Source organism: Pundamilia nyererei, unplaced genomic scaffold, assembly GCF_000239375.1.
Source record: "Pundamilia nyererei isolate P.nyererei 1_Seehausen unplaced genomic scaffold, PunNye1.0 scaffold00004, whole genome shotgun sequence".
NCBI classification, from domain to species: domain Eukaryota; kingdom Metazoa; phylum Chordata; class Actinopteri; order Cichliformes; family Cichlidae; genus Pundamilia; species Pundamilia nyererei.
This window is the reverse complement of record NW_005187405.1, coordinates 7866570-7880370: the sequence shown is the minus strand read 5'-3', so window position 1 is coordinate 7880370 and position 13801 is coordinate 7866570. Positions and strand designations below refer to the sequence as shown.

The window sequence follows — 13801 nt, the reverse complement described above, 5'->3', positions numbered from 1 at the left end:
ACAATCCCACAAGGGGAACTACCTTTAAACAGAAACGTTTCTCAAAATCACGTCACAAAAATCTGCTTAAAACTTTATTTAATAACAATAACTTTATTAGACCGCAGATACTCAAAGAAAAGCTAACCCATCAAAACGAACCCGATTCCTCCAGAGTTCAGGAGCTACAACCTCAAAACCACGATCACCTGTAGTTTTCAAATAAGAAAATTTTAGCAAATCAGATCAGAAATCTGAGAAGTCAGCTGCAGTGATCAGGTCTCAGTAGTTCTGCTGTATATATGTAGAAACCGGTCAATGTAGCGTTTTATATATTATTAATAAAATCCTAAAATAAATTCAGAATTTTTCTAGAAGCCAGTGAAGGGCAGCAAGAACGGGAACGATGTGCAAGTGTCAGTAGTGAATACAAAGGGTGACCTGGTGCAAGGGTGGATTACAAAGTGGTTTGCAGGGGTGCAGTCACTGTGGGCAGGTTAGAGCAACATAAATTGAAGCCCTACTGGATGCCTAGAAAGCCGAGGTGCTCTGACCTTTGAGGTCAGCCTGCCTGAACTAATGCTAAAGAAAAGAGGAGGAAAACAAAAACACCTTGATAAAGCAAAGGAAGGAACGTTTAGTAAATTAAGGGAGTGCGGTCATCAGTTCATGAAGCTCAGGCATGCTTGGGTTATGCAGCAGGACAATGATCTGAAACAAGTCCACCTCTGAATGGCTCAAGAAGCAACACAATGACTGTTTTGGAGTGACTCAGTCAAACAGTGGACTCAAATCCTACTGAGATGCTTTGACCTGACCTTAAACAGGCCGTGATCGAACACACCAGTGTGGCTGAATTCAAACAATTCTCCAAAGAAGCGTGGGCCAAACACAATCACAGTCGCTTGATTGCAGTTCTTGCTTCCAATGGGGCGATAAAAAGCCCCATTATAGTTTACACAGGAATCTTTTTAATAGTTCAATTTGTGTTTATCATACCTGCCCACTTTCCTTTATATTTATGTTCTAAAACATTCAAATTGAATTAATTATGGGTTTGAGTCACTTTTATAGAAAAATAAGTTAACCGAACTCATTGCCCCCAACTGTATCTGCCTTAAGGCCTCTGCTGCAGTAAATATTACTAGTCTAGGTTTGCTTGGTTCCCTGTAAAAATGTGAATGTGGGTGCCAGTGTTAAAGCACTCAGTAGAGGCACGAAAGCACAAATAAAAAGTAGTTTAAGTTTAAGCAGTGATTAGTGTGAAATTACAGTAAAATTAGATATAGTGCTTAGAGACAAATACCCACTCACCACACCCACTGCATGAGTTGATTCCTGGAAAAAGCTGGAGGAGAAGTGGCTAATTTCCAGTAGGAATGATTTTTACTGATAGAAATACAAGTATAAATCTAAATCTGGGGTCATGCTGACCCTATTCGGTCACTCGACGATTAAAGAGACGCCTGTTATACCTCTCAGACTGACTGTTGTACATAATACCAGTAAAGACTTGTCCTCATACTCTGAAACAAGCTCTTCCAACAAAAGGCGAGACTGTTAATACATTTAAGCTTTTGGCACCTTAGGATACCAAAAAAAAAAAAAAAAAATCACACCCTGCAAGAATCTCCAAAACGTGAAGCAGCAAGCATGCAAACCAAGCCTGATGTTTACCCCGAGGGCGGCCTCTCATGCCAGACCAGATTTGATTTTCCAACCATTTATTACCAGCTGTCTCGTGCACAAAACAGCACGCATGTCTCCCTGCACATACACCTGATGTTTCCCGTTTCAGTGGAGGCAGTTTGTCTGCTTGGCGTCTCCATTTCACGCATCCACTTGGCCACGTGCCCAGAGGATAAGACGGCAATTATTTCCTCACAGAGATGATTCTGTTAGATTACATAAATCCATGTCTAATTCTCTCAATATGGCGTCAGGACACTAGAAAATACTGAGCGTGCTCCATGTCAGAGTCCTTAGAGACATGTCTGACAACAACTACAAAGATACTGCAGTCTGTGAGCTCGTTCTTTGGCCACTGGTGGCTAGACATTATCGCTATCACTTGAGGAGACTTTGGGTAATGAAAGAATAGCAGAGTCTTGATTAAGACAAACACATGGAGTGGCGTCCAAGGAGGAAAATTAAGAGGTTTAGAGGGAGAAATGCAGCTTTAACTCTGAGTGTGTAGCATGCGTGGACTTGAAGTCTTCATTTACCCTTCAGTGTTGGTGGCAGCAGATGGTTTCTGCAGTGCTCTCAGTCCCACCGCTAACACTTCTCCTCCTCAGCGCAGGGAATACTGGGATTGCTTAAAATGAACATGGCTGACCTTTTAATTAACTACGTGGACCATCATGCTCTGTTTTAATTAAAGGGAGAGTATTCTCTGTCCTCGGCTCTAGTTTAATAATTATACAGGAGCGTATACAGTAAAAGGGCTTATAAAAATACAACCTCAGATGATCAACACATGATTGCAGTATTTCAGTATTCATTTAACAAAAATTAAGCCAGAAGCACCGTGTGAAAATCTTCAGCTCCAATAGGAATTAATAGGGTAAGTAGCGGTCACCTGCTGCTACACATATGCACTCAGTTAACTGATCATTAGGAAATGTGAGCACCTCTATAGAAGAAGTAGTTTGTCTGGAGCACGGGGGTGTTGATAGGTCAGTGCCAACGAGGAAAGCATCAGTAATGGTCTCAGAGAAAAAAAGTATGGCTGCCCTTCAATCTGGGAAGGGTTATAAGGTCATTTCCAAACAATCTAGAGTCCATCAGTTTACAATGATGAAGATTATTCAGAAGACGATGCCAATACAACTGCTGATTTTCTCGGGAGTGGACGTCCCAGCAAATTCACCCCAAAGTCAGACAGGACAAAGCTCAGAGAAACTGCAAAAAACCCAAGAACGGCGTCTCACACTCCACAGACATCAGTTAGCATGTTAGATGTAAAAGTTCATGACGGCACGATTAAAAAAACCTGAACATGTTTGGCTCTTTTTAGAAGGTTTTCCTGCACATTGCAGCACGACTTAAGTTTGCAAGGTACATCTGAACAAGCCACAAGACTTGGTGGTGGTGGAAGGGGGATGATTTGGGCTAATTTTGGAGCCACAGGACATGGGTACCTTGTAGTCACTGAGTCAATGCCTAATTATTCTAGAGCAAACTGTCCAACAGCTAAAGCTCGGCTAAAATTGGGTCATGCAGCAGGACAAAGATCCCAAACACAGCAGCAAATCTACAAGAGAATGTGCAATGAAACCTCAATCCACTGAAGGAATGTTGTAAAGAAACATCTTCTACAATGATACAAGGGGCTAAAAGTTGCACAAAAGACAAAAGAAAAGGTGATTCTACAAGCTACTGAATCAAGGTGTGGACTTAGTTTTTCACATGCTTAGTTTTTCACAGACTATTCAGACTCTGCTGTGGTACTTCAGACTGCACCCTGTTTTCTTTAATTAAGATGTGGTCGAAACTCTGAGCCACCTGAGGCAAATTTTATTGGACATAGTTTAGAAAGCCACACTGTGTACATAAAGATCCCACGTTCCTGAAGGCACCGCCGGCACAAAAACTAAATCACGAAGTCTAAGAAATTCACTTATGGTGAGGCATCAATCAGGTCAGGGGCAAAAAAAAGGTACTTCTAAAAGCATTCAGTGTCCTCAAGGGCACCGTGGCCTTGATAACTGAGATGGAGGAAGTTTTGAAGCACCTGGACTCTACAGAGAGAAGGCTTCAATCAGAGGAGGTGACCAAGAAAGCCCTTCTAACAGAGTTTGAGAAGTCTGCTGCACAGAGGAAAGTACCTGCTGGACAAAGACTCCATCGTCTCCATCAACTTTTATGGTGGAGAAGATCGAGTCGAGTTACAGAGAGACGACAGCCGGCGTGGAGTCTGTCAAAAAGCAGCTCAAAGGGCGAAGAACAACAAATCTAATGAGTTAAAATGCTGATCAGCCTCCTGAACTAAGCACAATCAATCAGTTCCAAACAATATCAATCAATGTCCTTAAACATTTGTTGTTTATATTAAATGCACCTTATCAGCATTTTTGAGCCATGATAACTGATGACTGATAGATGCAGCTACATTAAATTTTCATGGCTGAAAAACACATTAAAGCTCTTTTAAAAAGTGCACACAATTTAAAATTCACTCCAAATGTCAATCTAGACTAAAAAATGACATAGCTTAACATAAGTAAATCAGTCGTCTCCTATAAAACAAATCTATATCTCTATCTTTTCCTCATGATTCAATTATTGAATTATGTTTCATATAATTCTGTACACACGTGAGTAACACTTTAGTAACACGTGTGCCTGTTTATGTCTGTCTGTAAGAAATCATCTTACTTCTATCGCATGATTAACGATTCAAAATATTGATTGGTGTTTTATGTGCCTATTTTTCCCTGTGAAGTTTCCTGATTCTATTTTTTTACTTTAAATAAAACAAAAAGAAATTAGCTAGCAGCTAAATCTAGTACAAAGCATTGTTTCCCTTTGTGTGATTAATATTAAGAAATAAACAAAAAACAAACAAACAAACTCTTTCTAACTGAATTATCGTCAGAAAGGTATCAACTAATATATAATATTACTAATTACAATAATTGTGTGATTATCTAGTATTTGTTCATAAGCTTTGTATGCAGCTAACCCAATTTGTGACTGAATTTTTGACATCACTTTTTGTTTCTGGTGGAGTTTTATTCTGACCCGTGTGCTTACAGGTAAAATAAGATAAGATAAGATGTACTTTATTTGTCCCAGAAGGCGGGAAATTACTTTTACAGTAGCCAAAACATAAAAAAACAACTTAGCTCCATAAATAAACACAATATCACAGAAAGATGAAAAAAGAATAAAGTAGGAGTTCAGTTAAAAAAAAGAGATAAAGTAAAGCATTCAGTGAATCTAAATGTAAATATGACATCAGAGGGAACTTTAATCTAAAAAGACTTCAGGTATTGTGGTATGAGTTGGTAAAGATCTTTCTGTATCTGTATATTGCACTGATGATGATGATAATAATCCGCTATTATAATAGTGTCCCATAATCTGTAGCAGTGTCGTAACGAACACGGGATTTATTTGTGTGGATTTTAATGTTTACAAAGGTGCCCAGAAAGTCTGGGGATGACGCTGCGTGTGCAGAAGTAAAAGCAGATGCACTTTGAGGACAGACGTGCACTGCTCGGACTGTGGTGGCTTGTATGGTCGTCTCCCAGAGGAACCTGCGCATGTGTCAGGTATGCGGCTTTAGTCCACCATCTAGCGGTTGATCGGTTACATGCGAATACCTGGGTGCTTGGGCTCACATCACCTGAGCGCAGTTTCAGATGAAGACCTGTTGCATTTCTCTCCCTCTCGCCAGAACTCCTGTGATCTCGGCACAGGTGAATCAGCTTCCTGCGCTGAAAAAGAAAAGAAAAAGAAAAGCCCTCAAACAGCATAACTCAAGACAGTCCAGCCTAAATTTAGTTTGAAGACGCCGCCATTAATTGTAAACCACATAAAGTGACTCATATGAGGCAGCCAGCTCGTGAAAGATGACTGGGATTACTCCCATGTCTCCTCGCTCCTGTCCCCGTGCCTGTTTACGTTCATCCGCGTTACGCTCCTCTGGCTCCCAGCCACCTCGCGGTATTTATAGCCATACAGAGGTAATCATCATCACTCAAGGAATCCTCGCGAAATCATCCTCAAACCACCAAACTTGGACTGAGTGAAAGGGCTGAATTTAGCATCCACCTGATCGGGGCTCGCCGACGATGAAGGCGCGCGCCTCACCTCAAGGTAAAGCTGTCAAATTCATCAATCAATCCGTGACTTAATTGATGTTTGCATTTCCCGCAGCACCGATCCTCCTTTATGCAGTGAATATTTTTAGCACGCTGTGCCTCTAAGTGTAGTTACTGTGACTGCTGCTTTGCTTTTCTCCTGTCTTGCTCGTGCGTCAAAAACACTTAACTTCACGAGGATAACGAAGGAGCAGGAGCATGAGTTTAATTAGCGATACCTGTTAACTGGCTGGTTAACGCACATCTAAAGCGACTGTCGACCTGCAGCTGATTAGAGGAGAGCGGTCGCCTTGTTCCGGCAGGCTTTGCACTGGTTGCACTAATTAAAGCGTAGGAGATCTCAGCCAGGAGCTGGAATCTTGAATTTATAATAGAAGAGCATCGTCTCCACACAAGTGTTTGAACTTGAGTGAATAATGCAGATAAGGTGTGAAGCTTGCTTTGGTATAATCATTGTGCAGGCTTCTGATCTACCTCCACCTTATCAGTGCTGCAATTTATGTTTGTTTTATGTGTTTTTGTCCAGATTTCACGGACCCACCCTGCCAGTTAGGTGTGCCTCTCCATACAAGTGCCGTGACATTTAATTTCCACACAGCCCTGCCTGCAAGCAAAAAACAACAAAAAAACAACCTTCCTGACTAATAATAAAAGCTATCAGATTTCTTTTGAACTTGAATGGCTGCGCTAAAATCAGAGACAGCCCACCCATGAGCGGCACAAAGCTGCGAGCGAGCCACCCGTGTAAATGTGCGCGCTGACCTTGTAGCCTCTCCCGGCTTTCAGGCGGGCGCTGCGCTCTGTTCGAGGGCAGAGCTCAACTCAGACTGTGTCCAGTTCACGTCTGAGGAGCCCTGCTGCTGATGAGTGAGTCACCGAGCCTTTGCTTCGGCTCCTCCACACTCAGTCATCTTCCTTTCAGCTCCGGCTCAGTGGAAACAGCCTTGTTTCGTCTGTCTCTGACTGGCTTCGCCACAAACTTGCTGTTTTCCAGCCTTGCCACCTCATCACCCCCATATTTCTCTGTCTCAGTCACACACACACGCACACGATTAACTGGACAATAGCAGCAACAGAATGAGGGTTTAAGTAGTTCTTTATGGTGTGCTCAGCTACTAAAAAAGATGACCAAATCTCTCTTTATGTCATTACTTTTACTACACCCACTTTCTGTGCAGTCTTGTTCCGCCCACCAGTATGATTGCTGGTACTATTTCTGTATGGCTGCTGGTTCAAAGCTTCTGTTCATCCAATCATATGCACCGCTAGTATCAAAGCTCCCCATGACAGCGCAGTTGAATGGTGGCATCCATTCTGAGGTTAATTGACCCTGTTTGGTTGGAAATAACTGAGGTCAACAGGAAGTAAATCCTGAATCTTTTCTATCTTCATTTCAATTCGGTTTCATAAAATGTTAAATTCTAAAGTTTCTTTTCTTTCACTTGCAGTCAATAAAGTTAACCTACCAATCAAGTTGGGCAGGTGGAGAGTTCTTGGATTTCAAATGGCTCAGTGTTTTAACCCCCTAATGCCCAGTTTATCATACTTGAGTTTTTATCAGTTTTTGACACCTCTACATCATCAGTGCCCCCCCCCCCCAAAAAAAAATAAATAAAAATTAAGTGAAATAAAATAAATAAATTGCAAAAAACAAAACAATTACAAAAAAGCCAGATGTAGCAAATATATGCAAATTAAATGTTTAATGATTTTTTTTTAAATGTCAGAAGGTTCAATAAACAGTCTGTTTTCAACAAAAAAAATATTAGAATTTTCTGGAAATTGTTTCATGGTTAAGTCTTAAAGATTTAATACCAGGCAAGAAAAAAACTAAATCGCGTTGAAGCAGCTTATCCTGTTATAAGAGAGCTAAATGGCACTCAACAAAAATCCTGATTGAAATTTGCAGCATCTGCAGATGCTGCAGGGATGTTTGTGGTAAAAGTAACTCCACCACCATTGGGGTAGGAAAAAACATCTTGTTTTAGCAGCAGACTTTTTAAGCAGACTCGTGTCTGACTGGTGGTTTTATTTGTGCAGTTTTTATGTCTCAGTGACGACTGAAGACAAGGTTAATTCAGACAATGCCTTCAAATATCTGCCAGAGTAAGTGCCAGGATGCAGTTTGAGATGGTGCGTGTCGAGATTTGTTTTTAGAATGTTAGTTTTTTGGTTTATAAAGACAAATATGCTAGGCTTCATGCTAGCAGCACAGCTGATGGAAACTGAAGATGTGTTTGGTCATAAAAACAAACAAATGAACTGGATATTAAGATTTTTGGCCCGGTGGTGACAGTAAATGAAAAACACTGTGTGGTAACCAGAAATGTCCATTTAGAGTAATAGTCTGACTTCCTGGTTGTGTTGAAAAGTCTCAGTGATATCTTCAGTCACCCACTGAGCTCCATGAATACGATCTGAACTTTCATCCCTTTGATAGATGGTGAGATGGTTGAGTTTGGGTCAGAGTGACAGCCTGGGCAAAGGACATTATCATCCTCAGTGTCACATTGTTTGATGCTCATAATGAAAGACAAACAAGAAGGGGACAGGGAGGATGTGCTTGAGCAATGTTTATGAAATATTATTGCAGTGTTTTTCACCCATCATCCTCTGCCTCTCTCTCCTTTTTCTCCATTTGCAGCATTATGCTGAAACTGCCACGGACCGACCTCTGTGGAGATGTTCACCAGTTCAGAAAAGTCCCTCTCCCTCTCCCTTACACCCAGCTCTCCAACCATCGGCGGTCGGCGTGGACAGACACACGTCCAGTCCTCCCTGTCCCTCCCTGAGCCCGAAGCCTGGAGGCGGTCTAGCCCCACTGCTCGGCCCGGGCTGGCGCAGGGAGCTCGCTCTTGCTCCCTGCAGGTCCCTCACGCGGTCCCCGAGTGTCTGGGGCTGCCCCCTCGAGCGGCCAGCTTCGATGTGCCATGCGGACAGGAGGATGGCTCGTCCGATCAGGGCTCGGGGTCTCTGAGCCCTCACGGCATGCTGCGGCGGCGCGGGGGACTCGTGGAGCAGAAGGACATCATCATGGCCCACCAGGCTCATAAAATACAGAGCACGCCGCAAGCCCGCAGGAAGGAGTGGGAGTAAGTATAAAAGAGATTCAGAGTCAAAGGATTCCTTTTAAACTGTACGTGTAAAGATGATAAATCTCCATGGAGGAGGATGAAAGTGCCAACGTGAAAGAACCTAGATTCTAGATATGAAGTGTAACTTTTCAAACTGCACATCATTAGATCCCTCAAGGTTTACAGGATATGGATGAGGATACAGATTTGATTTCAATATTTCAGTAAACATGTCTTTTTAAAAATTTTAGAGCAGCATACTTGTCAAGGCAAGACAAGCCCAGGCGTAATTAAGAGCCTTAAATCATGGCCTCATTTCATTCAAGGATCCAAAAAAGCTGTGCGTGAGAGGAAGCATGCATAATTGCATGGCTGTTGAACTGGAAGTGGAATGTAGCTGACACTGATGGTAGTAATTACACCTGGTGCTTTTCCTGTTGAGATGCATCAAAGTCTGTGTGACAGCGAGACATACTGTAGCTTCAACGAGCGAACACACGGGCTAAAGAAAAAGAAAATCCAATTTTCCTTGTGATTATCAAAGAGTGTTTTAGCTGTTCCATAGTTTAGCTTCATTTTCAGCATTTCTAGTTCAGAGCTACAACAGGCAGCATGAAAGACACCAACAGAGGATTTAGCAGTTTAGGAGATGGTGAAGGCAAACATGGAGCTTCATCAGGTGGTCATAAATACAAATACGACTGCAAATGCATGATATCGTCAAAATTGATGGTTTGTGTTGTTTTACAAGGCGATAGTCTTTATATTCAGCTAGCCCCTTTGCCGTGGAGTGACAAAAAATCTATTGGGCAAAGGGGAAAGTAGTAACCATCATGAAAATCCAAAAAATTTGACGTAAACAAGTGGTTGGTGGGGATGGTTGGACATTATGCAAGCCACACACCTTCAGATCTGCTCTTTTGTATATGTACAGTTTAAACAAAGAATACTGAGTCTTTGTATTTAGTCATAATAACTGATTAATCTGTAATAGTCAGACTTAAAGTTTGTATTCTTCCTGCTCTCTAAAAGCTGCATAATTCAACCTCAAGGGAACATTTAGAGTTAACCCATGGTATTAACTGTTAACAGGAAGGTGTTTTGTTTGTTGGCGATTTCCGATGAAGGGCTGAAATTCATTCCCTGATCATGTAAAAGATCCTCCGCCTGAGACCGGGAGGAGATACAAGCCCAGCCTCAGGAGGTCACGAGCTAGTGTACTCCCAGTGCCGGCCCCAAGCCCAGATAAATGGGAGGGATGCATCATGAAGGGCATCTGGTATGAAATCTGTGCCAAATCAAATATGTGGATCCATCCGCTGTGGCGAACCCTCTGGGAAATAAAGGAGCGAAAGAACCAGCACCAGATTAAATGCAACGAAAATTGATATCAAAAACAGCAGGCCAAGCCTGGAATGCCATATGCACACTTACTTTGTAGTACATTTGCACAAAAACTGTAAACACTCCTGCCTGATGGTATTTTCAGCAAATCAGTTTTCTATTGATCTTCTGACTGGATGCAAACCGTCTCTGTGGTGAGACTGGTGCAGATAAACCAGCAGGCAAAAAGCTGACCCCGTGACACACTTTAAGGACAGCTCATGTTTGTAAAATGAAGCAAAAATTCATAAAGAGACAGATAGATAGATAGACAAGCTTGGGAAAATACACAGGGAACATACAGAGAGAAAAATGAAAAACACAAATATGAACTTAAATGAGATTTTTTTTTTTGAATTAATGAGAGCTACACTTATTTGCAGACCTTTATTTGTTGAGTTATTTAGCTGTATTTTTAATTTAATTTTTATTTTCTGGCAGTTTTTGCTCTCCATGCTTTCACTAAAATGTGCTATGTGGATTATTGAGGCTTAATAACGACAAGAAAGAAAATTTTCAAGCCAAATCGTGAAAGACCTTGTAACCAGCAGCCTTCTTCTTCTTTGCCTTTGTTTGCACGTTGCTTCAGCAGTGAAATGATGTAATACCCTCAGCAGGGCAGTGTAGTCACAGCAAATATTCCACAGGACATCTTGCAGGGTAAATACCAAAAACATAGAGTGGAAATTATTAACCATTAGAGTATAAAGTGCAATGCTTCTTATTGTTACCACTTATCCTTGTTTTGTTGCTCAGATACAATGTGCTCCTTTCAAAAGGTGCTCCATTGCTGCACTACATACAGCGCGCAGACGCCTTTGTTGTGCATTGTTCCACCAATGAATCACTCGATCAGTTTCCACCTCTTTCCTCAGCTGATTTGATTTTTTTTCTCCTCCTGCCTGTGCAGCACGGCCGGCTGCGGTTTACTGTAATCAGATGCGGTACAGTGTTATTAATGCCAGGGCTCAGGGTACTTGCTTGTGAACTTCTGAACTCTGGAGCCACATCGCTCTGATTATCCGCTTCCAGCCACTTGAATGTGGAGTGCCACTCCATCAGCATGACCTCTAACCTTACAGTGAGTCCCCTCTCCCCTCCACCTCCTCCTCCTCCCTCCATCCTCTGATGTACCCTTACAACCCACTGCATGCCCACTTCACAGGTGTGCTGTCATGTTCTCTCTTTTGTTTCTTCTTCCATTTTTTTCTCTCTCACATGTACAGACACAAAAACAAATTAATGCTTTTGATCACAGGCATTAACATTTTCTATCTATGTTACCTGCAACTTCAGGATATTTCCATCCATCCATGCTCTTTAACCCTTATCCATTCAAGCCTATTTATCATTCATGCTCACATCTGCTCAGTCAGACTCAGGGAAAACATACAAACACCACACAGAACCCACCTCCCCCCCCAAGCGGGTTCAAACCCAGCATTAACCCCTGCACCAAGAAGCAGGACCTAATATTAGGGATGGACTGCTGCTGTATGTGTATTGTGCATATTTGTCCATTAGGGGATGCTAGGGAATCAAAGTAGAGAAGCAGCAGGGAAGCAGCACATGATGCCTTCTGAGTTTATCAGTAGAGTTTGGACATTATGGAGCTTAACCTCAAAGTACTGACAGCTTTTCTGAAGACAAAATTAACATTAATGACATACATTGAATGATTTGGCATTTCAGTGCAACTTCTGTCTTCTTGTGAAACTTTTATTTATTCATTTTTGTATAGATGACCAACACACCTCTTTTTTTTTTTTTAGCTGTTTTAGGGGTTAATGTAAACATCTGTACCATTGTTCTGAACCCACAGGTGCGATTTAAATATGCTTCAGCATCACCAAATCTGCGGTGATACGAGAAGCAGTTATTGGTCGACTCAAACTGACACAACTCAGTACTAGAGGATGTCTGTTGCTAGGGAACAGAGAGAAAAATAAAATGCTATAACCACTCCAGTCAATGTTGGGTGAAAGCCTGTCTGCAATTATATAAAAGCTCTTCAGAGTTCTGGCACAAAGTACCTCCCATTAACGTTTTCACTCTCGGTGCATGTCACCTGCAGGCTCACTTCATCTGTCTTCCCCTCTATGTGGTTCCTGTCACGTGTGCTTCAAGCATCTTGTAAAACGAGGCCCGTTTCTGTTAAGTTCAGTTTAGGCCCAGGCAGGGCGATAAAACCTTTTCCTCCTCTGTGGCTGGCGGCTATTTTTGGAAGTAGGTTGCAAGCAAGAGCAGAAAAAAAAGTCAAAGAGTGTAAAGACAGACTACACCTGGCTAGTCACCTGTAGAGTATTTTTCAGTCATCAACAGTAAAGCGATGGTGCTGTACAGAAATCGGTCAGTTTCCTCTGTCAGGATGACCCCTTGTGTGTGTGTGTGTGTGTGTGTGTGTGTGTGTGTGTGTGTGTGTGTGTGTGTGTGTGTGTGTGTGTGTGTGTGTGTTGGGATAAACAGATTTCTGTAGGAAGAGGTTGCTCTATTGTGCAACATGGCTTTTGTTGGCAGAAATGAAAAGAACGGAGCAGGAATTCAAGAGGGCTATGTCGCTATGGAAACAACAGCAAAGAGAGAGAGCTGGAGACACACACACACACACAGAGAGAGAGAAACATGCGCTGTTTGCAGAGATGGACAAATATTTTGGTTGCTAAACATACAAATAGATAATTTTTAAATTTATTTTTTGTAATGAGCGCTTTTAACATTTAATTAAGAAAGTGGAGCTGAATGCGGGAGACGTTAACACAGGCATCATCAGCTACATGTTGATATTCATTGTCCGCTGATTTTTACACCCTGCACTCGGTAGGTCAGTGCAGCCTTTTGTTGCTGCCCTGCTTTGCACGACACGCCCGCCTGCTCCGTGCAGATGAAGCAGAGGAGGAGGCAGGGCTCAGTGTTTGGAGCTCAGTTAGGAACTTATTTGCAGATCCCCCTTCTCTCCCCCAGATCTCGGCTTGTTTGCCAACCATTCGTCACTCTCTCTTGGCTTGCTTTCGGTGGCTGTCTGCGAAATCGCGATACCTGCACTGAGTCGAGTCTGTCAGTCAGCAGTCGAGTGCGATATTTCTTGTCAGGGTATCGGCGCTGTGGTTGATTTTTATTGTGACAAGCCTCGGGCATGAAATAAGCCTCGGCTGAATAATATTGCATCTGTGGGGGCTGAAGTGGTCATCTTCGGAAAACAGTGGGGAGAGGGAGGAGAGCAGCAGATGGAGCGAGAGAGCCCGGTTGCCTAATGAGGTCTCACTTGTGGCACTGAGCGTGAAAGAGACCCTGCTTTCTTTTGCTTTCCCGCAAAAAAGGGAGCAGCCCTAAGATCTATTTCATGCTCTATTTTTACTCCTGACTTTTACTCCAGTATTAGCACAATGGCCTAGTTTTTAAATGTTTTAATAGTGCAAGTCTGTCTCTATTAAGGGGGGAAAATATGACAATGCTGTCTGATTGTCAAATGGTGAACGTGCTTGAATAGGAGAAGCTCGCATATATATGTGTGTGTGTGTATATATGTATATATAT

General features: G+C 42.3%; 1 protein-coding gene across 3 annotated transcripts in view; it reads left to right on the top strand.

Moving 5' to 3' along the window:
- Positions 1–5419: 5419 nt before the first annotated feature.
- Positions 5420–13801, top strand: part of LOC102215393 (voltage-dependent R-type calcium channel subunit alpha-1E-like) — a 75513-nt gene continuing 67131 nt past the window's right edge. For all 3 annotated transcript variants that reach the window (XM_013912669.1, XM_013912666.1, XM_005721437.2), the window contains exons 1-2: positions 5420–5805; positions 8455–8902. In XM_013912669.1, the coding sequence (XP_013768123.1) occupies positions 8493–8902 (410 nt within the window). In that variant the 5' untranslated portion in view covers positions 5420–5805; positions 8455–8492. The remainder of the gene's footprint in view (positions 5806–8454; positions 8903–13801) is intronic.